General features: G+C 39.5%; 1 protein-coding gene across 3 annotated transcripts in view; it reads right to left on the bottom strand.

The window, feature by feature from the left end:
- The window catches only part of LEMD3 (LEM domain containing 3), a 51,266-nt gene extending 25,214 nt beyond the window's left edge, over window positions 1-26,052 (bottom strand). Inside the window, exons 1-5 of one of the 3 annotated variants that reach the window (XM_075709274.1) lie at window positions 24,484-26,052; window positions 20,530-20,546; window positions 19,731-19,751; window positions 10,380-10,392; window positions 2,603-2,669 (exon numbers count right to left, since the gene is read on the bottom strand). In XM_075709274.1, coding sequence (XP_075565389.1) covers window positions 2,603-2,669; window positions 10,380-10,392; window positions 19,731-19,751; window positions 20,530-20,546; window positions 24,484-26,052 — 1,687 coding nt within the window. Of the gene's footprint in view, window positions 1-2,602; window positions 2,670-5,117; window positions 5,153-10,379; window positions 10,393-19,730; window positions 19,752-20,529; window positions 20,547-24,466 lie in introns of all 3 variants that reach the window. The other 2 variants (XM_075709264.1, XM_009478110.2) reach the window with 2 other exon arrangements.
- Window positions 26,053-26,295: the final 243 nt, after the last annotated feature.

Genomic DNA, 26,295 nt, shown 5'->3' with positions numbered 1-26,295 from the left:
TTATATAGGATAATGAAATCATTTTACATCATATCAGAGCACCACAGTACAGAACAGACATCTACAGCTGGAACATAGTATATTAAGCCAGATAAAATTAAACTGTTACCCTGACTTTTTCTTCCTTCAAACAACTTTCAGTGTTTTACCTTCTAAAATAAAAGCCCCGTCACTTGCTCTCAAATTGAAGCTGACAAGGCAAGAAACTAGCTCAGTAAAAATATAAGTCGTCTAATAAAACAAAGAGGGCTAGAAACCAAATTCTGAAGTGACCATCTTCATGGTAGTCAAGATGTTGAATAAAGCTTAACAGACCAGACTACTGCAAGTTTCCAGCCTGCCTTTTTAATATGAATAGTTATAACATGAACAAATGATTCATAGCCAAGTATGAAATGAGAGAAACTTTTCCAAGTATGTGACAGAGAGACCTGAAAAGCACCACTTCCAGCAAAACTATATTCCTTTACTTCTCTCTCTTTTGAAGTGGTGCACTGTGTACAAGATCAACACTTTTCAACCCTCCATCTCTCTAGCAGCTTTCTCTGTTCTATGACTTTCAAACAGCTTCCAGATATTGTGCCAGGTCTACATCAATATGGTATTCAAAAACGGATGGCAGACTTCTTCCTCTCATACCTTAAGAAACTTGGCCTTGAGGATAACTTCTGGCTAAGTACAGATGAATTAGGTCATTGTTCAGACTGTATGAAAGCTACTCTGCTGAGCAACCAGGTAATCTCACAATACAGCTTCAGTCTGGGGGACCATCTAACCAGAACTTACAGTCATATTTTTTGAAAGTAGGTACTGAAGATTCTCCTGGCCAGGAATAGACTAACAAAGATTAAGGCACCTTTGAGACCTGGGGAAGAAAGCAGTCATCTTGGAGCATACAAATTCCTTTCGTAAGGCAGACAGGTAAACATTTTTATAAGTGTATATGAACATAAGTAAGCCCCAGCTAATGAAGAAAACTCTCTTTCTTTCACAGGTGTAGAAATGAGGTGCCAAACCTTTTTATCCAGGCAAGTACATTGTTTACTGTATGGCCACTGGAGGGCCAGATGACACGCTGAGGGAACAGCAAGCTGTTATATTTTCTTTTCAAAAGAGGGAGACAAGTAGCATAACCCATTACTTCCACTTTACACAAGTCAGCGCTCTACTGCACACAGCTGTGGGTCTTGTAACACATTCCTACGCACCACAGGCTGGCTACCCCACATGAAAAAAAAAAAAAAACCAACAACCCAGACTTTTGGCCCCAATGATTCATACCACAGAATTATTTACTACCATCTATTAATTATGAAATAGTTTGAAACAGATAAAAATGTATCAAGATGTAATTGACCTGTGAAGGATCAACACTGCACGGCATTCACAGTCAGAAAGCAATAAAATGAAGACTAAAGCAAATATTATTTTGCATGCAGTCAAGTTAAACATCATTCTTTCACTATTTTGGGTTAAAGAATAATGTAACCAAGAAGAAATTTGTGGGTTTTGTCCAAACATCTATTTTATTCACTGCAGATTTTGTAAATGCTCTGGAAACAAAAAGCTTCTGCAGGAAGATTACTCTTGCAACTTAAAGGTATTACAGAGCTGCTCAAATTTCTCACAGATCTCCTATATAGCCCTGACACATTAAACTGTCAGCCTCATACCTAACACAGAGTTGTTTCCGCATTTTTTTAATGTCTGAGAAATGTCTGTAGACCTGATAATAGTGGAAAAGCCTTCTTGGTGAAGCTTGCTGTTGCAAAACAAGTAGTTGGCACAAAGAATAGTAAGGCTTAAAAAACAAAAAAACCTGAACCACTGTTTCCTAAGCACATTATGGATTAAATAAACAAAGATGATAAATAAATAGCTTAATAGTCATGAAATAGATTCTGCTGTAACTCACACTCACCAGATGCCAAAGCTATAAACACAGTCCTAACTTTACCATTTCCTGATTGCTATGTGTAAATATCTATGCAGTTTAAAGCTGTGTTAATTATGACTCTAGGCAAAAGCACTGTATTTTTCACTTTGAATATTCAATAATTAATACTAATCCTAAACACCATCTCTAACACATTACTATATAGAGCACTTTTCATTACTGTATAATTAGTATGGTTAAGTTGGACTATTTTGTCTAACAAGGCAATCTTGTTCAGCCACTACTGTTCATTGTATTAGGAACCATTTTCTGATTGTTGCGAAATATTTTTTTTTCAGACATTTTTCTACCACAGTGAAATAACTACCTTTAAAAGAAATACATATTCCTCTCCACATATAGCATATTTAAACCTTTTAATGAAGTCAGATTAATAAAGCATTAAGACATTAAATCAAAAACCATACAGGATCACAATATTCAACAGCCTATCCGGTTAAAAAACATTGCAACAAAAGGTGCTACACTGGTGAAAAAGGCAGTGTAAGTGAACTAGAAATGAGATTTCTAGTTTCCCAAAATGGAACCCTAAATGGCTATCAGGGCCCCAGCATAAACCAGTTGTTGCAAATCAGTATCTGAGCACAGACTTCTTTGTAGCTGTTGCCATAACACTCTTAAGTCACAGTATCTTTAAAGTGTTACCTGCTACTTGTGCCAATTTATCATGAAGTGCATATAAGCTGTTCATCATGAGACTTATTTCATCTTCCTAGAATTAGAAAAACGTATTAGTGTTAAAACAAACATTAGTACAGATGTATTTTCTTCCATGTACCCCAAAAATCTTTATATACCATAAAAAAAAAATACCATGTTTCTTTAAACATACAGGTAGAAAGCTGTAGTGTTGCACACATCAACACACATCAACAATGATTCAAGCAATAGAATTTGAATCAAAGTATTCACAATATTGATTTTTTCAGATCTTGTCTGAAACTAAACTAGATTGCAGCCTGGACTCTGATGGATCTGCCAGTTAAAACTGACAGCTCAAAAGATTACTTTAATACTACTGAGAGAACAGTGCAATGACCCAAAAGAAGTTTGGTGTTGGGTTTGGGGTTTTTTTTTGATAGCTACTCTGTCAAAATAAAACTTTTATTCTTAATAAATGTGCTTAATAAACACTTCATACAAGCCACACTACAGTACCATCTGGTCATATTCCTGCATAAAATTCATAGCAAAGTAAGATTTTTGCCGTCTACCTTCAAACTACGGTAACTTAATAAAAAACCCCACCACCAAAAAAAAGAAAGCTGTGGACTATACAATCTTGTTGATAGTTCCTGCATATGCCACTAGTATAAAAAGGCCAAATTCCCAAAACAAACATGAATATGAGATGTCATATAATTGTTACTTACAGGGGAGTTAAACTTATCAAGATATTGAGGAATTTCATTGAAATGTATTCAGAAACATTTTATATTAGAAGGAATTACTCAAAATAAGAAGATGAGGAACATGCAGTTACATACACGGAGTACTAAAGGCCATTCTAAAACACTGGGGTTTTTTTGAAGTTGGCTCTGACTCCTGGGGCAGAGTAAAATAGCTGAGATAAGACTAGAGCCTTTATTCAGAAAATACGCAAGGAAAGTAATTTTCCAGTTTGTGCATCTGCTGATTATACTCACATTGAAAAAAAAAAAAAAAGTATGTTTTAATTCCCTGATTTGAATGCTCCAGGTTTTTTTCTGTAAGAAAACTGCTATCAAAAAGCAGTATACTTCTTTCATTGATCAAACATTTGACAAATTAATTCCCATAGATGATACCAACAATGACTAGCATCACCTCCCCCTATTCTGGTCCTACAAAACCATCACTGATATTTGATTGATATAGTTGGTACTCCCCAGGAAACTAACCAACCTTATTAACTCATTTCCTGGCTGGAAAATACTGGGCATGACAAAAGAGGAAAATCAGTCCTCTACCACACGCACACATCAACAGCAGTACTACAAGTTCCATTTATTTGCCAGTAGGTACACCCATGACTTCACTAATAGCTACACTAAGACAGACAGACAAGTGAAACATTTTTGTGACCAAATTTTTTTTTTTTTTGCAAATTAATGGTCAAACCACATAAAGGAAGGAACTAACAGTATAACCTCCGTAGCTAACGAACAATCGAGCACAGAGTAGGATTACTATGGAACAGTACACAAGAAACACAGAAGAAAGTAACATACAAAACAGGTTCTCAAGCTGTCAAGTCCAGTGCACAAGATGCATTCTCTCTGCACTACTAAGGTCATTCTGAAAGAATCCTCAGAATTTACCCCACAAAATTCAGTTTGTTCAAAAGATTCAAAAACATTTTCTACCCAAGAAATTAACCAAGGCTACCTACTTAAAATACACAATTATTCACTTTTGGAGAGCTCAATCCTAGACAAAAAAAAAAAAAAAAAACAAACCCCAAACACACCACCACCAAAAAAACCCACACAATGATCTTGCAATACTTGCTTATCTTGCAATACTTGCTTATATATGCCCAGCAAAAGCAGATCACTATGTTTACAGTCCAGGCAGAAAAGACTGAAGGCCAGAAGAGAGAACCACCAAAACTCATGCTGCAGAACTAAGAATAATACAGATACCTTCAATAGTGACATCTCAAAAATTGTTATCCCGATACTCCAGTTGAAAGAGTGAATATAGGAACAAGTAACAGAACAGAATCAAAAATGAAAAAGACAAACTTTTTAATCAATTTTCTGAAGGAGGGTAACCCTTGCTCTTCTGTGGCACTAAATAAGATCCTGGAGTTTCAACTCAATCATCTCTTACCAGCTGCCCTTTCAAGGCTGAGAAGCCAAATGGTAACAGTAAGAGACAAACTGATAAATTCAGTCTCAAAACTTACAACACCACATTTTTTCCCCTCATAGCTCTATAACACAAAATATGTAATATTTTCTTAGTATATAAAGCAAACAGCATGCCATAGCCAAATCTTGTAATTCTAGTTATATTGCCTGAGATAAAAAACAGAAAAATTAAAACATTAGAGTTGCAAGAAATACATTCATCTCATGCAAAACATTCTGAAACTGCATCCTTCTGAAAAGGTCTATATTATTTTTATACAATCATCTGACAGACTAAAATCTCAATATTAAATGGTTTTACTTACTTTTATTTTTAGTTCTTCACTGATGGGATTCTTGACTGTCAAGAGAAGAGAAAAAATTAATTCATTCTAGAGTCTGAAAATACTAAAAAGGTATACCAACATTGTAGCATTGTAACAACACTGTATCCTTTAAATAAAAAGAAACAAGTCCATAATATGACAAATAACAATTAGACAGCTATTAACCTTTTACTTAACTCTACATTTGATAATGTGTATACTAGCATTTAGGTTAAACCAGAATCTTGTATATCTACAAATTTCACAGCTGTTTCCATGCAAACAAAACCATGCTTAGCATTTGCCAAACTCTTGCTTTAATGACTCAGTTGCATTGAAATCATAATTTGAAGGTTTTACATTTTTTAGCATCTAGTTAAAAAAAGTAAAACTACTTTTTTACTAAGCAATAATCCAGACAACAAAGAGCTGTACAACTCATCAGCATCTTCTGTTCTGACAAAAGAGATGACACACCAAGAGCTCAGGTGAAGAGTGCAGTGTGACTAAATGACCATTCCTTCCTTTCTAAGTAAAACAGTTTCCACAGCTCCTGAGAGCATAAGTTTATTTATTATATTCCTCTTGGCTACAAAACTATATTCTTCGAGAAAGAGAAGTTGAAATCAGACAAGTAATTTGTGCTATGCTGGTAACTGCAAAGTTACCAAGGCAGGAAGCACTCACGATTAAAGCATACTGTCTTGCCTTGTTGAGCCACAAACTCTTGTTTCACACACAGTTTGAGTGTATACAAAGATTAGCAGTTCTAAATGCTATTCAAACAAAATGAAGCTTCTACTGACCATAGTTCAACAAGCACAAAAACAAAAGAAAAAAAGAGTATCTGGGAAAGCTGACACAAAATTGAAGGTCTAGGTTTTAAATGTCATCATACTGATGTTGAAAGCACACCAAGAACAGGTAGCACTTGAAGAGGCACACTGCTCCATATACAGTTCTACAAATAGAAGAAAGAAAAGAAGAAAAACAGTACTTTCCACTACTTCTTGGTCTGATGCATTTGCATAGAGAATCTGGAAGAAATCTCAGTCTGGGAAGAATTTTGTGCATTTTGAAATCCTGCAGTTCAACTTGCTATACCAAGGCACAGTAAAAGACAAGTACCATCTTAAATAGTGTCCAAAATACATAATTCCATTACACCCCCACCACCACCCCAGATATTGCAGCTGTTTACACAGCATTTCTGCTTGCATCTGAAGGTAACTCAGCAACAGCCTCTGAGAGTGCTAACCAATCTGACTTCTTACAAGGCACTCCCATGCGTAAAGATATTCACAAAACATCAAGAGCTGCCTCCCCAACAGTCAGCTGATTGACAATATCTTGACTCCTGAACCATAAGCGTGACTATTAAACTGCACAGAGAGCACACAAAAGAAACTAAGGACCAACTTAGAAAACAAGGGGTCCCCTAACCTTTGCCAAGTGTAGTCACATCTGGATAACAAAAAAAAAATTTTTTTATAAAAAATGAATTATTTGTAAAACAATGTAAATTTTTATTACCTGCACAAACTTCCATAGCACTGTCGGCAGCAGCCAGATGCTGACCCACTTCACCTCATTTTTGAAAGGCAAGTTTGAAGTGGGAATGACTACCATTTCATTGCTCCTACACATAGCAACGGTAAGGAACACATTTCTACAGTTCCAGCCAACAAATGATGTAGAAAACAGTGGGGCAATGAACATGCTTTCTCAGTGAAAAAGAAAGCTTGACTCTCTGAGACTTTGCAAACAATGGTTTGTCCATGTGCCTGAGCTCAGAAGAAAATTAAGCACGCTACATACCCAACAGCAATAAGCACTTCAGCTTCCTCTGACACAGCAAATGGAAAAAAAAATAAAATGCAAAACCACCCAAACACAGGGACTGCTTTTCACAGACATCTGAATACTTGTTTCACATATCATATTAATTAAAACTGATAGAAGCAGAAGATATTCAAGCACTCTTGTAAACCAAGCCCTGTAACACTTCATGATCTCATTCTATAGGTGTAAGTTCTCAGACATTGCCTACTAGATTATCAAGCTACCAACTTTACAAAACTTCCATGTATTTCATTCATTAACTCAGCAGAACATTCCCAGTACACTAAACTTTCAATCTAAATCACCTAAAAGAGGATTAGAGAAACACAGCCAAGGCTCTAGATGACTGCCAATCTCCCAGTTTGATCATTAGTTATCCAGACAGGATAATTATTTAATTATGGTCTCTTCCCAAGGTCAATCTTATTGAGCACACATGAAATCTTGATTATATGGTTTTAGACTGGAGGGGGCGGGGAAGGCAGGGGACATGAGACACAACAGTGTGTAGATTTCAGCATACCTGACAAATATGCATTTTAGCACTGATGAAAGCCACAGAACAAACACAAAGGCAGTACTTCTATGCCTGCAAAGATGCAAACTGAAAACTGTCAGCTGCAATTCTACATATGTTAGGACAGTACAGCAATTAAGTGAAGGCAATGGTGTTATTATACTCAGACTTTCCCAGCATCACAATCCCAGTGTACAGTCAATCTCATGTAAGCAACTTCATATTTGGATAAATTAAAACATTGAATTTATGAAGCAATCCAGATGAGGTGCCGATGTTTGCCTCTCCTTCACAAATATGCAGTTAAAAAAAAAAAAAAGGACTCTCCTTCAAAATTATCTATCACAAAAAATTTAACAACCCTTGTAATTCATTATTTTAACTCACACTATAAGATTTCCATGAAATCCCTCTGCAGTTAGTGATTTTATGGCAAGTTAACCAATAAGTGAGATAGCATCTTATATAAGAAGATGCTAACATAATTTAGGGTGCCTGATTGCCTTAAGAGGCAAGTATGCTAAATGCAACTGCAGCAATTTATCAGCTGCATATGCAATAACAACTGTTAATCAAGCTGCATCTATTTACCGCATAACCTCGAATAACTTGAGTTAGTAAGGCCACTCCTTAACTACTTCAGTAATTCCTCTGTTCTGAATCCACCCTTCTTTTGTCCAGGATCTAAGCTCTTAACAAATCCTCCCACTTGTTCCAGCCACAGCTGTAAAGTTTTCATCTACTCCAACACACCTAAGGTATTTCAATACATTACATCAACATTATTGGTTTGAAAGGCTTCTTGACAGTTCTTGAAATATATAAATATAGTTTTAAGAGTAACAAGTTCTTGTTCTACCAAGCTGAGCATTAATTTAATAACTAACGGAAGAGTTTATGTGAACATGTCATACTTCCAAGTACTCCTTCTCAAAAAGGGTTCAGGACCTCTACCAATACAGCAACAATTACCAGCCTTGAAAGCAGTCTATCAAGCTCATGTTTTATGAGCTTCAAAGAACAAATTCTCATCTACTTGTACTACAAAGCTAAAAAATAGAGATAATTTTCTAAAACAGGAATCTTCTGACTGTTGTCCTGGGGTCTTCTCTCCAGGTTAACCAACCAACAACCACATCCACTGCCCTCAAAAAAGGAGGGATGCAACAAACTACCTGGACATGGCAATCTCATTATCCATTAGAACTCCCCAGACAGCAGCAAAACTGTGAGAAGCATGGCAGTTTTACCTGGCCACACATGAATACTAGCTGCAGGACAATAAGGCAAGAGTATTTTCATGGAAGAAAAACCTCAAAAACTTGACAAAGGGAACCGTGCCAACTCCCCCAAAACACTGTAATAGCTAAACATTCTGCTTGAAAGTTTGATACATTAGAAGAGCAGCTTTATTCCTGGCAAGGTGTAATGATAATAGGATTCCTTGGCCAGACATGGAAGGAAACAAAAAGTAAGCACACTAAGGGACATCATCTCACACGAAACTTATTTCAGAACAGGAAGGGATATGCTATTTAAATTCCATTTTGAAGAAGTGATCTTACTTAAATACTAGTTAATCAAGAACAAGACAAAATAAGATGATTGAAAAGCCTGCAAAAGAAATCAAAGCAGCATACAAATATTGTTCTGGCTAACTGAAAAGACTACTAATGACCCTTAGAAGTAACTAATTTACACATATCACTGTTGGGACAAACTGTAAATGATGACTTACAGACTGCCAGAATTCCTCAGAACGGCAGAACCAGCCAGTCTCAAATAACAAAAAGTCACCAATACAAAGCTAAGGGTCACAGCACAGCTCCAAAGCATTCCAGCCAAAGCTGTCAACACAAATGCACATACCAAGCCATCTCACAGGGATGCTCAATTTAGGAAGTGCAGTCAGTGTCAACATACAAGGTTAATTTTTGCTAGAATAGAGAAGCTTTCATGTTTAAAGTAACAATAAAACCACTCACCACCACCACCCATTTTCCTCCCTAATACATTGGTAACAATTGCAGACAGACACAGTATTTACAAGGGTTTAGTTTTCTTCAGTAAGACAAACAGGGAGCACAAAGTGGGATTTCTCCTCTTTTTCAAAGCATGGTTTAACAGACATGAAGTTGCAGCCTAATTGCAGACATTCATGAACACACAAGTCAGCTTTTATAGAGTCTTAATGGTACCAGTTCCAAAGACTGACATAGCTTCATAGGCCGTCATACCTAGAAAAAAAAAGAAAAAAAGACATGCACAAATAAAAATACCTTTGCTTAGGACATAAGCTAGAACCATATCACTAACATGGTACCAAAATAAGGGATTCAGTCACCCCCTGGTCAGCAAATCAGAATGCCAAAAAGTAGCTAATCCTTCCACTACAGCTACCTCCTAGATGCTGTGGTACCTTGCCCTGAACAGTGTAACCATTCTTGCAGTTTCAGTATTCAATACACTTCAACAGATAACATCAAAACTGAAGCATGAAGGAACAGTCGGGACAAACCAAGGATTCAATATGCCAGAATCCTGCATCCAGCAGTAGCAAGTTTTACTCTTTTCAGAGACACCTGTCCCTAACTGGAAGGGAGAAATCAACAGAACAGTGGCAAAAATGAGTGTCAGAGCATAAGAATATAAAGTATATGCTGATAATTCAACAGAATATTTGCCCAGTCATAAAAAAATTTGCACCTCAGAAGCTTCCTGAGACAGACAGAAATGTCTAGCTATTTTTTTTTTTCTAAATTATCAACTCCAATGTATTTTTCCCTACCAATTTGTTTAGTCCCACATTAACCCCAAACATGCTTTTAGCTTCAGCAACATATGGTCACAAAGAGTTCCACAATTTACACATGCATGTGTGAAAAACCAGTTTCTCTGCTCACTCTGAACTTACCACTTGTTAACTCAAGAAACTCCTCCTTGTATTAGAGGAGACAGTGAGTAATCACACCCTATTCACCCTCTCCATTATACTCATGCCTTTACTTCATTCCTCAGTCCTCGCTCTTCCACACTCAAGAATCCTATTCTTCCTTGCTATGAAAGCCATACCGTGCTTTTGATCATATTACTATTCGCTGAACCTTTTCGCAGCTCTATGTCCTTTCTGAGGTTGGGAACCAGAGTTGAACACTATTCAAAATAAAGGAGCACCGTGGATTATTAGTGCCATACTGATATTCTCAAATATACTTTGTTCTCAGTCCCCTTCCTAAAAACCAGAAAATCCTACCACTGTGTTTCCTTTTGACCTCTACTGAATATTAAGCTAACATTTTTAACAGAATCATTGTAGTGCTATAATCTATTTCTGAACGTACAGATAATTTGATTTTATAGACAAAAAAGCAACTTTAAGGAGCTGTAAAGCCACAGCTGTAGAAACAAGAATGATCCCAATTAACCCGTAAGCACTTAATTTCTCAATGTGATGATAGCAAAAGTGCCAAAGACCATCCACACAAGGATGCAGAAACTGTACACTGCAACACACACTTCCAAGCTAGTAACTTCTGCAGAAGCAAGAATGTTACTCCCTGCAAATCGGGAAGTACTCTTCTCCTCCCCACCCACCATGTCACAAGCACACTAATCCCAAAACAGAAGCAGTATTTTTTTTCCAAAATTCATCCTGTAAAGGTGCGTTCAGTAAGTGGATAACCTAATGCTTTCCATTAGAATTTTTTCTTCATCAAAAAAAGAAACCTTAGCTGGAAAATGTATTGTTAACAGAGGAAGCAACAATACTGGAAGCACTGCTGTCCGAAATGGGCCTTTAGCCCAGCCTTTTTCTACATGACCTTGGAAACAAGTTCTCAATTTTACAATCCAAGTACTTTCAACATCAACTAACAGATCTGTAACTTTTTTTTGGTAAGTTTGGGGTCAAGTACTGATTCCACCCAGTGACATACTGTGTATGTGTCAAGGACAACTCTAAAACATTGTCTCAAAGCTCCTAAACATTAAAATGCCAGAAAAAAAAACCCCAATCAACCAAGTTATTACAGGAAATAAGTTATTCCAGAGCTCCATCTTTCAAACAGCTTAAATAAAATAATCTTGCCCTGATTTTCCTCTCTGCAATTACTCAATGCTCAAAACAAATGAGCAGTTTTGCATGACCACCATCTCCAGATTGCGCTAATTCAGGTAGACACTACTTTAAATCAGTAGGCTAAATCTCTGTGCTTTGATATTAAGACACCAAGTCATATGCCAAGCTGAGCAATTCCTTCACTACAGATCATCTTTGTGTGCTTTGGAAAAAGTTTTTATATTTCTAAATCAGTACGCCATTACAGTTTGAATAGTCCTTGGCCATGCCAATTTTGAACAGCAGCACAATCTGCCACAAGGATTAGAGAGTTCTAAAAACAGCTGAAATCTTTCCTTAACATCAAGTCAGTTCAACTGCCTCAATTTAGAGAGCTTTCGTTGATAATTTTTCCCCAATCTCATTTGGATTCATTCTCTTTGTGAATAGGCGATCTAAGGGTTCATAATATACCCAAACTATTTCATAATCACCTTTTTTTTTTTTTTTTTACAAAAACCTCCTCTAAAAGAATTAAAACTATCATATTTGTAACAGACATTTCAGTTCAGACACATTTTCTATCAGCCCTGAAAAAGAAGTCTTCATTATTTTAGGTAAAAAGGTGGGAAATACCAGAATTTCTCTTTGGAGTTCTTCACTGCTTCTTTAAAAAAAAACCTCTCCATATTTTAGTTGTATCACCCTTTCTAGAAATGCTCAAATCTACTCCTGCCTACTTAAATACTGGTTAGAATAGACCTCAGTGTTGAAACATGCTCTTAAGAGAGTCAAGTCAATTCAGTCCGTATTTAAGGAGACAGAGTAGTGTTTTGTGAGAGCTTCTCATCACATTATTCAGTTTCACTAGAATAAAAATGCTAGTTTCATTCTACTACTTGCATTAACGATTGAAAGCCTAGAAATCGTAAGTTTTGTGCTTAAAAGATTAAAGTAAAATATTTTAATCTGTGTAGTGCCTGTAGATATCCCATTACTGCAAAACTGAAATAGAATAACTGTCTGTAAGTCAGTGCTTAAGAACATCACCTTTTTTAAGCAAAAAGCCTTATAAAATACAACCATAACTGAAACAGTTACCAAGACATCAGAGCTGACTTCAGAGGAAGTTTTCACTGTATTATTGCCACATTCACTCCATGAATATCGCTGCTGGCTAGAATCTACTGTACAGAAGTGCCCATTTCAAACAGAGCTGATACCTCAGACTAACATATGCAAATATTAACAAAGAGACTGTCTTCCCTTCTTTCTGGTCTCCTGTTTCTTAAGTATCACCATTAACCATAGCAAGACTCAGGAAAGGAAAAAAAAAACCACCCTACAGAGCTATAGTACAGACACTGCTTGTTTCAAAAGGAAGAATGTGCAACCTGCCTGTGTGTATGAGAAAAAAGCATGAAAGTTCACTTTTTCTACTAGACTACCCTGTGAAAATAACTGTATGCAACAGATGAAGGGACAAGTAAATGAGCCCAAACAAGAACCAAGGCAGCCACACCAAGAAACAGAACAAGCTTTAGAACACCACTATCAGCAAGAAAATAATACTTCATTTTAATTCCCCAATTCCATAGACAGATGAGAAATTTGTGCAGAAAAGATTCAGGCAGTGTTTCATACCCCTAACTCAGGGGGGAGGATGTCATCAGAAATAGCAAGTGCCAGTCACCAAACACTCCAGACAGTACTTCCAGCTGCTACACCCACCCAGGAACTGGTCTTCACCCCAAATTCTATCTCCTCTGTGCCTACATTAAGCTCAATGAAGTACACTCACAGACTTAAGCAAGAGCACATTAAGCTGCTAGGTTACTTACAAAATGATTTTTCATGATCTTTATTTGTGGAAATCTAAAACGATTCTTAAGATGAAGTATCTTCTTCTCCAGTTCTATTTCTACCAGTGTAAGGAAACATTTTATAGCAACAGAATCTGCACACACACTCCTTTACATTATATTACAAAACATATTATATTTCAATGAAAAAACAGTGGTCTGTGTTCTATTAGGAAAAATGGCTCAGAAGTCCATTTGCTATGCATTGTAAAAAATTAGGCAATGCTACATTCCTTGCATACACGTACACACAGTCTCCATTATAGGCTAGTGTTTACATGTAGGAAAAAAAAACACACACACACACACCCCCCACCCCACACTAAGACTGCTTTTATCAGCAGTTGCAAAACATTACCGGGAGAAACATTAGACTTCAGACACCTACCAGCATTTTACAATGTGTAGAGAATACCTTCACTTGCAAGAGAATAGGCTGCTGTGATAGCTTTTCTCCCTTCTTCTGTGCTCCCTCCCAAGTATTTTAGCTCCTTATACTTTATAAGGTCAAAAAACACCCACGACTTAAGTAAATTAACACAAATGAAAAAAACCAAAGATATTTAGAAGCAGGGGAAACTCCACCTTGAAACCATGGCAGCACAAGCAGCTCAATGTTAAATTAGGAAGTGGTCTGCTTTCCTCAAACTCCAAAGTTCAAGATGGAAAGCAAACTCATAAATTAAGTGTTATTAAAACACAGAAGGTTTAAGAATCAATAGGAATCTGCAATTAAATATTAAATCTACTGTCACTCTGCCAAGGAGCCCAGTCTGGATAGAAATACTCCTGTGTTCTTGTACAAGCAGGAAGGATTCCTGTCTTGAAGAGTTTCCAATGTAGAAATACCCAGTTACAACCTCTTCTTCCAGATAGACTTCAGTTACAAAGTATTAGTAATATACTATAATAATATGAACAAGTTTACAGCATCCAAAGATAACATTCAAATGGAGAGCACTGACAGGAGAACTCTTAAAGAGACCCTCAATCATGAGAGCAAAGACATTAACAAAGTCAAGATAACAATCACATAGGGATTTTTCATATTTAAAACTGGGGTTCTGCTGTGCCTCTGTCCTTTTAACCACTCAACAGACATTGGTCTATCACTGCTTGCTGCACTAAGAGCAGCAGAACTGCTGAACAATGATCTATACAAAGCCTGAACACAGCAGTAAAACTCTGAAAATAGGTGCCCTAATATATCCTAGGGAGAAAAAAAGAGCTTACCCTATGCAGGACATACAGAGGTAGCTGCTAGCAGGTCTCTTGTCATGACAAAGATGAGCCTTCACAGAGGAAGCAGCAGCCAGCTTACCAGAAGTATCCATACTAGCTAAATAGAAGAAGGAAAACTGCCTACCACATATAGCAGAAGTTTGCAGAGCTCAAAACCAGGATGAGCTCAGCAGTAATTCAAAACATACCACCACCTGACTGGAAATGAATAAGAAGTAGACAATATTCAGTAACTTCAATTTTTACTGAGCTGAACTAAGACTCTAAAGAGTTGGCTAACTTCCCAGGCTGTCTACCATACCAGCTACATTTGTTTGACAGCATAAACTGGCTGGTTCAAATAAAAATTATCTGAAGGGAAAAACTGGACTACCACACAGCCATACATCACCACTATCCTTACATATAATGTCTTGCCATTGGCTCTTACACTCAGCTGAAGAGTCTGCTTGAACTAAGACTTCCAATATTGTTATCATAATTGTTTATTAATTAAACAGGTTACACCTGTTAGTTAAAGGGTTATGTCATCAGCTCATGGATTAACCTGATGAATCTTGTAGCAGTACTATGTGCACTCCTCCTGGGCCAGGTGGATCTAGAGAGGAGAAAGAACCTATCTTGGCAAGAAACTCATCTGCCATACAGAAACAGCCAAAAAAGAAGATGGAAAGAAAGTACAAGTGACTCTTACTGAGATCTCAAACACTGGGGACAATAAAACCTTACCACACCATTGGCTATTTGTAGGTACATGAAAACTCTGTAGTATGTAAGTCACTACATAGTAGTACAAAGCTAGGTGCTTAAACTATAAAACAAAGTTTACAAAACAAGATCTTAACTCTCCTTCCTCAAACCATTTATCTCATGCTTAAGGAGGAGGCATAGCTGGCCATATAGCTAGTAGTCTAATAGTTTGTGTAAGAAGCTCAGTACATTCCCATCTCCTCAATGGCAAAGAACATCACATGCTAATTCATTCCCTTACAGAAGGGATAGGCAGGCCCTATTAGGCCTTCGGTCCTCAAATCACTAGGACAGCTCCTTCCCAGGGCTGTGACTTTCGTGTCATTTCCTACCACAATTTGCTCTCCATCCAAAGGAATGACTTTAATACCACACGTCCTATACAGCAGGATAAAACAAGTCTGGATTTAACGTGCAATTGTTTTTTTCCCCCTACTTTGTGCGCACTTGTACTCAATCTGCACATTTTTGTTGTTAGTTCATAAGCAGCACCTTTAGCTCAAGGTCAAGAGGAAAAAAAACCAGTATTTAAAGTTGTAAATCAAAAAAATGCATTAGCCACGGCATTGTTCAAGTCCAAAGTACACAGACACATTAGTGCTCAATGTGAACAAGCTAAAAAAAAAGAAGTCTACAGTATTTCTGCAGGGAGTACCAGCTTTGAATTAAGTCAAACTTAACAGACACTGGTCGTAATACACCTAGGATCACCAAGTAAGGCTGTGCATATACATCTGCCCATTCTGAATGAACGAGCTCTCAGAAGTACTTGAAAAGGCTGGTATTTCTGGTTTTCAATGAGAAATGAAAAACTATTAGCTCAAAGGACACTGTACAGACAGTACAACAGTATGGCTCTTTCAGACATTCTCAACACTCCATTTTATTTTTTTCTGAGTTTATATCAAAATGAACATGTCTTTGCTATTATACACAAAATACAAAGTACCCCAACATTAATATATCCTTTAGATACAGCTCAGATTCTTCATTTCCCACAATGCTTTGATATGCAGCCTATTGAAAACATCCAAAAGCTAACATAAGTAGTTATGAAGTCAATGGACAGTCTGAGGCTTCTCCGATAAGCAATTCAAAGATTCAACTGACCTTCAAAGAAACACTTTTCCGTGGCGAAAAAGGAAAATTAAGATCTAGATGTGGCCTTAAAATCTAGTCTGGAATAACACTACATTTATCCAACTCATCCCAGCAGTCCTCTCATGACAAAGTTTTATTCAGTCAACTGCCTAGCAAGGACAGGCTGATGCTGCATTTACCCAAGACACTGTGAGTCCAAGTACAAAAGTTTCTTGTACTTTTTCAATAAAGAAAAGGTTATGGGGATGCAGCCTGTATATAAACCCTGTATTAAGACTTAAGTGGATAAAGGCAGTATGAAGGAAGTCTCAGTATTTATATAAACCAATCATTTTTTAATGAGCCATCTTCCAATTTTTAAGTAAGTGAACAGCCTTCTCTAAGACAGACAAAAACTGGCCTAGGAATTGGTCTACAACTCTTCACTTATGAACAGACCTATTTCTTACTTATCTAGCACAGCATCACTAGAATTCAATGGATTCTGTAGACTACTTAGCAAGTTTTAATGCCGCTTAATTCAATGTTAGACCTCTCTTTTTAAGCCCCTACCCTCTTCTCCTCCTCCCATTAAACAGCCTTCTATATCAATTCAGTCTGTCACTCAGAGCTCATTAAAGGAGCTAAAGGAATTTAAGACTCTAAAAAGGAACCTTTATTCAAGATACCTATGTTACAATATGACCCTCACTAAGCAGAAAATTTGATCCTTTCCTCTGCAAAAAGAAGAATTCATCTCAGCAAAACACCAGACATAACAGCACATCTCCTCCAAAAAACCAGGCCCAACACGCACAGCACGTTTGCCTGTTTCACATTTAGCACACATCCACACTCACTTGCTCCTTACCCTGTTACCCTTCACAGTAGACTGTAAACACACAACAGAACAGAGAAACAGCACTAAAAAGTATTGTGGGAAGTACAGCACAGTAGCAGGGAAAAGGTGACTATGATAAGGATACTGGAGAAAAGGACCCACCAAAATTGAAGTACAGCAGTTTGGGGCCATACTGTTTTTCCTAATTACAAACAGTACCTCTTGGTGAGGACAGATTCCTTATTCATGCCATGGTATACTGGAATAATCTAAATATACTTGATTCAATCTTCCATCTCCATTACCTACATGTGTCTTCAACTCGTCCAGCTGGTCTGAGAAGCTTAGTGAAAGGACAGACTTCTACAGAATCCCTAAAGTTTCTAGGAGAGAATGATAGCAGTATCTCAAGATTAGAGATGCATGAACCCAAAGCCTTGATTTGCCTGGATTCAAAAACTGTAGAAATACTGAGACAACGTCAAAGCAGCATCTTATCTGAACAGTCAGCTGTATGAAGAGGCCATACTTGCATGGAGTCAAAGCATCAAGTTTGTTGATAAACATCATGAACAACAAATGTTGAAAACCCCATTTTCTAGGGACAGCACACTGATATCACCTGCAAGCCTCTGTGTCATCAGCTTGATTCAAGAAGTTGATAGGGGTTTTTTATATATTTACAACAGGACTCAACATCAGACATCATAAACTGGAGCAAACCTTCTACACAGAAGGAACCTATACGAGATCAGCTTTAAGTTGTGCAGTGATTCTTCAATCTGTCCTCACATCCATCAGTATACTTCTTTCCATCAGTAACACTGCCCCTTTTTCAAGCTTTTCTAAACCAGAATTCCTCAGTGGACAGAAGCCATCAAGGTTACTTTGATCAGTGGCAGAGTTACACCATGTCCTCGTTATAATCACAGCAAAGGCATTGCCACAACTCTAGACCTACCAGCAGCAACAGAAGGAGCCAAGAAAGGAAGAGTAAGGACAAAAATGCTACTACTGAAGTTCTTAGCAAACATGCGAGTCCCCTGAAAATCACTTATTCTTAATACACCTTGATTTCACAATCCCTTAACCAGCCAACTTACTTCCCTCAACCTACCACAAATCACAACAGACAACTAATTTTACCAGAGAATACAAATACCCACAAGAACTTTAAAGGTGTGAGGCATATATGCCTCATGATTACAATGGATTCTGTGCTTATCCACAGCATTGAGCAGCATTTTCATCAACAAAAACTGAAGTACTTGCTTAATTTACTTGCCTAAGTTGTTTTGTCACTTAACAAAAAAGCTTTCTCAAACAGCAGCTCTGACCTGTTCACATGTTCATACTATTTCTGCACCACAAGTCTAGAAGCATGACAGGGATCAGTTCAGCACAATTCTAGCACTCCTGCCAGCTTAGCTGGGTAAGCAATCAAGCCAAAGTTTTGTGACCTACTACTCCCAGATGAAACACAGCTGTCTAACAGGAGTTAAATGCGTATGATTTTCTAAAAACACAATCGGTCCCCAGGAATAGAAAGACTGCAGGCCTGATTCTCCTCTCATACTGGGATACTTAAAGATTACAAAACAGTGCAAAGCGGGGCTCCTACAATGCTAAATTAAGTCCTTGGGTATCATGGGCTCTTCCTTAAAATATTTCCATTGCATCCATTATTGCTGTATGCATCTGTCCCAAGCAGAAAGAAATCTGCATTGCACTTGAAGAGCACTATTAAGAGTTGGCAGAGGTTCTTAACTGAAGAAACACAAGTTTGTTTTTTTCTTTCCCACTCCTTTCTAGTCTGCAATGCTTTATAAACATGGAAAAGTTGCAACCAGATCTGCTTTCAGATCCTCGATCAGTCTTAATTTTTTCACATCAGAAACCAAATTTTCTTTTGAGAAAAATACCACGCACTATGGAATGGAGTGCAAACTTTCAATTAGTTTTTGATACCTAGCAAAAACAGATCCTGCCCAAGCTCTTCAGCACCCCTGCTCCCCAGGCAAGTAATTTTAGTTCTGATTTCTCATGACTTACTTCACAAAAAAAACATAGCCTACAACAGTAACATTGAAAAAAACGTCACTGTAAGAATATCTAAAGTCATGGCATAAGAAAAGTTTTGCGCGTGTCTGCAAACAGCAGCACATTCAAGGTATGAATGCCAAATAAATTAGTTCTAAGTATTCTGAACAAAGTATCAAACACAGCTATCTCCTTAAAAAACAGACATTCTGAAGTTGCATCATTTTTGTTTCAAATACTGATGAACAATTTTCATACTTATACTACAGATCTGTTGCAAAGGTAAATAGACTGTTTATTATCCTTTAGGAAGGATGTGAAGTTGTCAGCTAAGATGTACTGTTTTGAACTATGTAACAATTATTTGGACTTTCCTGGGTACAAGTCTTGGCCAAATTTGTTCCTCATTTTAAGAGTTATTTCTGATATACCATAAGGAAGACAAGAGTTTAAAAGTGTCAGGAATCCTAGGGAAATTTAACTATTCTGCCTGGCTTTACCTAGGGTTTCTTTTATCTACTGATCTTAATCCAAAACTTGCCAAACCACAGACATGAAATGATGTACAAGAGAGATTAGTCTTTAAGATGCACTTCAGGATTTTCTTTTATATCACGTAGAAGAGAAATACTTGTTAACTAGAGTTTAAAGCAATATACAGAAACAGAGCTATATGCTAATATGTCAATAGAAGAAGTTGTTATATTATAAAATTGTTATATTGTCAAATACAAGTCAGATTATCAGTTGCAAAGCACAAGCAACATTAATAGCCACACAACACAGGAACTCTCCAGATCTTGTAATTTTGCTTCCTCCCTTTATTATCATCTCTTCTATAAGTATTTCTTATCCAAAATTCATTTTCTTCTGTTGAAGCCAACACTGTCAAGAAGATAGACTCTTCTGAGAAGGTGATCGTAGCAGGCAAGTAGATTTGTAACAGTTATCTGAGAAATACCACAGCACTTCAACAGTAATTTGCAGGTCCGTGAGCGTAACAGTCATCTTCTTGTCTTTTATACAGCAAGTCTAACTACTTAACAATGAAATTCCCTGCATAAAATTGCACAGAACTTTTAACGCCCGAGAGATTTGTTAGCAAAGAACAAAGGAACATCAATGGAACAGAATTAAACTCTTAGAATTGTGATTTGCATAAGCTTCCACTTGCAATATACACAACAGCTAAGTCTCCCTGAATTAACATTCCGCAAACAAAAGTTGCGGCAAATATAGTAAGGATTATCCTTCTAGCTGTTGTTTTGTAACGAGGATCATAGAAAGACCAAAATTACTAGCAAGAGATGTCACTTTCAAAAGCCTCTCCTAATCAGAATGTAAGATACTAAACTAGACCTACGTGAAAGTTTCAAGATTACTTTTTTTTTTGGTGGTGGTTTTTTGCTACAGCAACCACTCCCCAGGCAAAGAACTGCAGCAGAAACAGTGAGAGTAACTAAAATGCAACCTGTTTCAGATTACAACCTTAAACAGCACCTGTACTAGTGCCCTCATCCTTCAGAATGTAAAACAGGCCTGAAAGCAACATCTACTGATCGGATATCATCATCAGCTTTCCATGAAAAATAACTTTTGACCCAGGAGCAGCCACTTGAGATGCTCAGAGTAACATCACAAAACAAAGCCAAAGAAGTTGGAAGAGATACCCAGCTCTTCAGGGTTTGAAGAACCCTAGGAAGTAGACAAAAGTCAATTCCACCATTTTCCTGACAAAATAGCAGGCTGGCTTGGCAAGAAGTTGATACAACTCCATGGTATTTTGAAGGCAGGTGCAAGCAAAACGTGCTTTACAGCAAGAGCCACATGAATGAGGTTACCAGCACCAAGCCCAAACTGATCTTTCTTTTCACATACAACCCTGTCAGAGAGACGACCAAGCACAATATGCGCTTATGCATTAGTTGGTCTTTTATGTAAGTTTAAAGAGTAGTTTAATTTCAGTGGTTTAAGATGCTTTAGGAAAAGTCCCATAGATATGTATCTGCATTTTAGACAGCTAAATGCATGAAAACCTTATGTCACGTGACCATATGTAGGTTAGATACAGAAGAATTAGCCCAATTATGATTTGTCTTTGAACATTTTATGCTGCATGTGTGGAAAAACTGAAGCACTTCATAGCCATTTTAGATCTCTGAATAAGAAATCATTTGATCATTATGCATGGTGTAAGCAACAATCCTCTTCTGAAGTTTTCTGCTTACCACTTCTCATCTATATTATTTCACCTGGCCTAAATTCAACCCAACACCTAGTTTTAAGCCTCCCCCATTACACACACCTCCTCTGTTCTCAGATTACAGCCTGACAAATACTGTAAGTGCTGGTATTGGGTGTACTTGGTGATAAATATTTTTCACTGTCACATGCATAATGTCACTTTATTTTGATTGAATTTCATTTTAGGTAACGAACAACTATGACAACGAACATTAAGCTCGTTGTGCATCATTCCCTGCAAAGTTAAAATAAGAAGCCACCCAAATATACAAATAACTGCCTTTTTTTGTTTTCTTACAGTAACTATGATAATTAGAGATGGGTACAGTGCAACTCCACTGAATTCTAAAACCTTTAAGTTGAAAATAACTGAGTTTTTCATAATCAAATCACTCTCAGCCAACAGAATCTTACCTACAGCTATCTAAAAGACAGAAAAAACTCAGTATCCAATCACCTGAAAGGTTGTTTCCTGCGATATACGATTATTTTTTAATAAAAGTGTATGAATCGGTTCTTCTTCTATAAAGAAAACAGACAATACACCCACACGAGCATAAGAGCCAAAGGACTCACTCAAATGATGTTTAAGCTTAGGGAAGCATCTAATAGATGACAGATTTCCTTCCCTTCCCAGTAGCAATCAGTCTTTATTGGCCTGTCTTGCCTGTTCTACAGACCTACCATATTTTCGTTGCATATGCCCATTTGAGAAGTAAGAATTTAGTGAGCACACGGGCAAGGTAGTTCCCTGCTCATTCCCACATTACTTAAAGAAGCTGCCTGCTCCTCCTCCTATCAAAGCAGCTAGCCACAAAACCTGCTGTTCACTTCTTCCAATGGGCCCTACTCCCCCTGTTCCCATTTGTTATGCTGCAAAGCCTGGGGCTGTGAGGAAGGAGGACAGATGAAATGTGAGTGCCACTGCCAGAACAATTCTTCAGGAAATCCACTTTCAGGAGTTCCTCTGAAAAGAGAACAAATATGAACAGGCCAAGAACTGGCTTAATTGAACCATCAAGCAACACTGAACCACCAGACCTTTGGCTGGGCAGCCTAACCTAAGCAAAAGGGCAGAGGAGAACAATTTTCCCTGTATACCAGTTCCAGCTGGGTTAACTTTTTAAGAGCAATATACTCAACACAGTGATCCCACATGCTCTATAGGAAAGTTCATACATTCAAAATGAAGTTTTCTTCCAAGACAGGAAGTTAAGAGTGGATTTATTTTCACAGTATTATTGCTATCTGCAGAGCTGAGACATTCAACTTTATCAATTAGCATGGCAGGTGAGTTTTAACTCACCCACTGAATTTGACAGTCAGAAAGTTTACCCCAGTAGGCTGACTGACCTTCTCCCCTATTAAAAATCATCAGATTTCAAGACTAGGGGGGGAAAAAAAAAAATCTATACCTGTTAGCAGAATTACGCAGCTTATCAGTACGTAAGAACATTTATGTATGTCTCTAGCAGTTATGGCCAGAAGTTAACCACAGAGTATGAGTAGTCCCAACAGTCACACTATACTCCATCTAATTTTAGCCCACCTGCATATGTTCACTGCCTTCCCAAAAAACAAGACTGAACAGCAGTTAAAAGCCACATGGACAGCAACAAAACCACTGCAAATGCTTAAGTCCTTGCTGCTACTGTTCTTCCTAAACACTAAATCCCTTACTCCCCCTGCCAAAGAGTGTAAAATAGAATTAAGAACTATTCTGCTACCCTAATGTAATTAATAATGCTGGGGGGGGGAAGCCCACACTGCTATTTCTGCCCTGTAACATCTAGCAGATCCCAATCTAACAGTGGGATCACTCCTTACAAGGCACCGTATACATGCCCACACATGAGTATATAAATCCCCTACTATCTATACAAAGAAATACGTGCACATGTATACACCCCACACGCCTTCCTCAATCGTCTCAAGAAAAATGCAAGTGCCCAAGGACCTTCTAATGCTCTCACGTGCCAAAACTAGCTTTTTACATATTTTTTCATTGCTCATGATGAGAAATTAAGACAGCAATGACATGATTTTTCTTTCTGATGTTAGAATCTCCACTGTCCATTTCAGAGCAGCCAAGAATTTAATTAGCATGAATCACCACCCTTAGGTGGTATGTTTCCATTTTCATATGCTTTGTGAATAGAAAATGGTAGTTTCTAAATCCATTCCAAGAAGTTATTTTCACACATTAAAGAAGCTCCCAAGTAATTCAGGATTAAAAAAGAATGCTCTGAAATTCAAACTGAAGCACAACAGCGTTTCATGTATAATCATACTCTCAACTAAATTTAGAAAAAAGTACTTACTAGAAAGCAATACACCATAGGTCCAGCATTCACTGCACAAAGTTTTTTGTAGTGTGTAATATCATCTCAACGTAGCATGGTTTTCAAGCCTCAGTACACATAAATGAAGACAACCTGCTTTATTACCAAACATCTACAGTCAAATCTTAGCCCTGCAGGAATCCCGGGTATCTAAATGTGCGTGATTACTTCCGTGAGATTAGCATGAAGCCTTACCTGGTCAATTCTCTATTAATTATAGATCTGCTACATTGATCAAAACACATAAAATTGCTTTGTGAAGAAAACATGCTAGAAAACAAGGTACCAACAGATTATAGCAGGGAATGCCAGGATTTGAGTTTACCCTCAAATGTCTTGCAAGCTTACTATACCAGCTTGCAAGGTATATACTCAATGAAAGACAATTTCTCTGTGCTGCATTCTATATAGAAAGACTATACCAAGGTGGAACCCAGAACTGCTCAGTAAGGGATGTCTGGGAACGCAAAGGTGAATTAACAGTTGTATATCCAGTTGCAGAAAGAAACTGCTCTTACCCTTCACCTAATACTTACTGTTGACTCCCACATCCTCAGCTACTCCAGAACCTCTCATTCTCAGGTATGTGAATCCCAGTATCAGAAAGAACAAGCATGCAGCAGTTAAGAGGAACATGGACAGGTAATGTGCACTGAAGCCTCCAGTGGTGGATACCTCCTCTCTTTTGAACTGCTGGAGAAGCTCCTCCTCGGGCTCTGAGAGATTCTTCTTGTAGGTGTTTTTCAGGTAGGTATGATTTGAACCCGTATGATTGGAGTGGTTGAGTCTAAGTGAGGAGGTGGCTCCACCCGGGGGAAGGCTATTAGTAGCTGAATAGATCCTGGATTCAACGTTATAGCTACCCGCAGCACCGCTGAGAACGTGATTATTGGTCGCTTTCCTAATGGTGCCTGGAGGGTCAGTGATTTTACTGCTGTCCACGTCCGTGAGCGGCGGTGGCAGCAACGACACCGTAGGGGATTTCTTAGGTAGGCCAACGCGGTACCTGAGGCTGGGAGGACTAGAGTCCAGATTTTCACATCCTCCTCCTCCTCGTCGCCGTCCTCGTCCTCCTCCTCCTCCTCCCCCCGCCGCCGCCTCCTCCTCCTCCTCCTGATTTCTGCCCCTGTCTAGACTCCCGGCAGCAGCCGCCTCCGCCGCCGCCCTGTCATTCGTTACGACTACACCAGCACCACAGCCTCCGCCAGCCCCTTCTTGGCCCGTCTCCATCACGCCAGCGCCGGCTGCAGCGCATTTGCTTGTTATGAATGGAGCAGGAGACTTGCCGAGGCTCCGTCTGGGCCGGCGAACTGCAGACTCCTCCTTCGGTACCTGCTGCTTGGCCCTCGCCCCCGCCGCCTCCTCCTCCTCCTCCTCCGAGTCAGAGTACTTGTCCCTGCTGCCGCCGTAGGAGAGGAGCCGGTTACCGTTCACGGTCCGGTTCTTCCAGCGCTGCTGCTCGCCCTCCTCCTCCTCCTCTTCCTCCTCCTCGTCGTCCTCCTCCCCTCCTTCTTCGTCGCCGTCGCCGGGCTCCCTCACACCCGGAGCCGCCGCCGGCCTCCTGGCCGCCGCCCCCCACCAGGCGCTGGGCTTCCGCCTGGCCGCCTCCTCCGGGTGGGAGCTGTTACTCACGCCGCAGGCGCCGTGGGGGGCGGCGGGCCTCGGGCCGCGGAAGAGGGGTGAAGCCCGCTCCCTCCTGCCGCCGGCGCCGGCCTGGCTCCGGGGACTGGTTTCCACATCCGACTCGTCCGAGCTGAAGCCCAGCAGCACTTTGCCGCCCCCGGCAGAGGGTGCTGCGCGGCTCCGGCTGCTCCCGGCGGCAGCCCCGGGGAGGTAGGGGTGCTCGGCGCCGACCAGCCGCGCCCCCACGCCCGGGACCGCTCGCCCGGGGCCGCCGCCGCCGCCGCCCGGCGCCGCTCCGGCCCCCGTGTTATTGTTGTTGCTGTTCCGGGTCTTGTTGGCGCCGCTGCGGGCCCCGGCCCGCTCGTCCTCGCGCAGCTTCTTCAGCTTCTTCAGGTAGACGGGCCGGGTGCTCTCGGTGACCGGCCCCGGGGAGAAACCGAAGCGCCTCAGCTCCGAGAAGAGCTCCTCATCCGTGAGCTGCGCGGCCGTCGCCATTTTCCGCTCCCCCGCCGCCGCGGCGTTTCCTACCCACGCGCCGCGCCGCGCTCCCCGCCGGAACTGACGCGTGCGCACTCGGCTGTGGCCTAGACCTGTCTGTCACCCCCGGGCGCCGCCCGCCGGGGCCGGGGAACGGCGCCGGGCGGGGCCTCTCGCTCCGGCGGCGGCGGCGGCGGGGGCGGGGGGTGAGCGCGGAGGTGGGGATCGCGCCGCGGCAGGCGGCGGTGGGAGGCGAGGAGG

This window comes from Pelecanus crispus, chromosome 1 (genome assembly GCF_030463565.1).
Source record: "Pelecanus crispus isolate bPelCri1 chromosome 1, bPelCri1.pri, whole genome shotgun sequence".
In the NCBI taxonomy this organism is placed as follows: Eukaryota; Metazoa; Chordata; class Aves; order Pelecaniformes; family Pelecanidae; genus Pelecanus; species Pelecanus crispus.
This window is presented reverse-complemented; position numbering and strand designations above follow the sequence as displayed.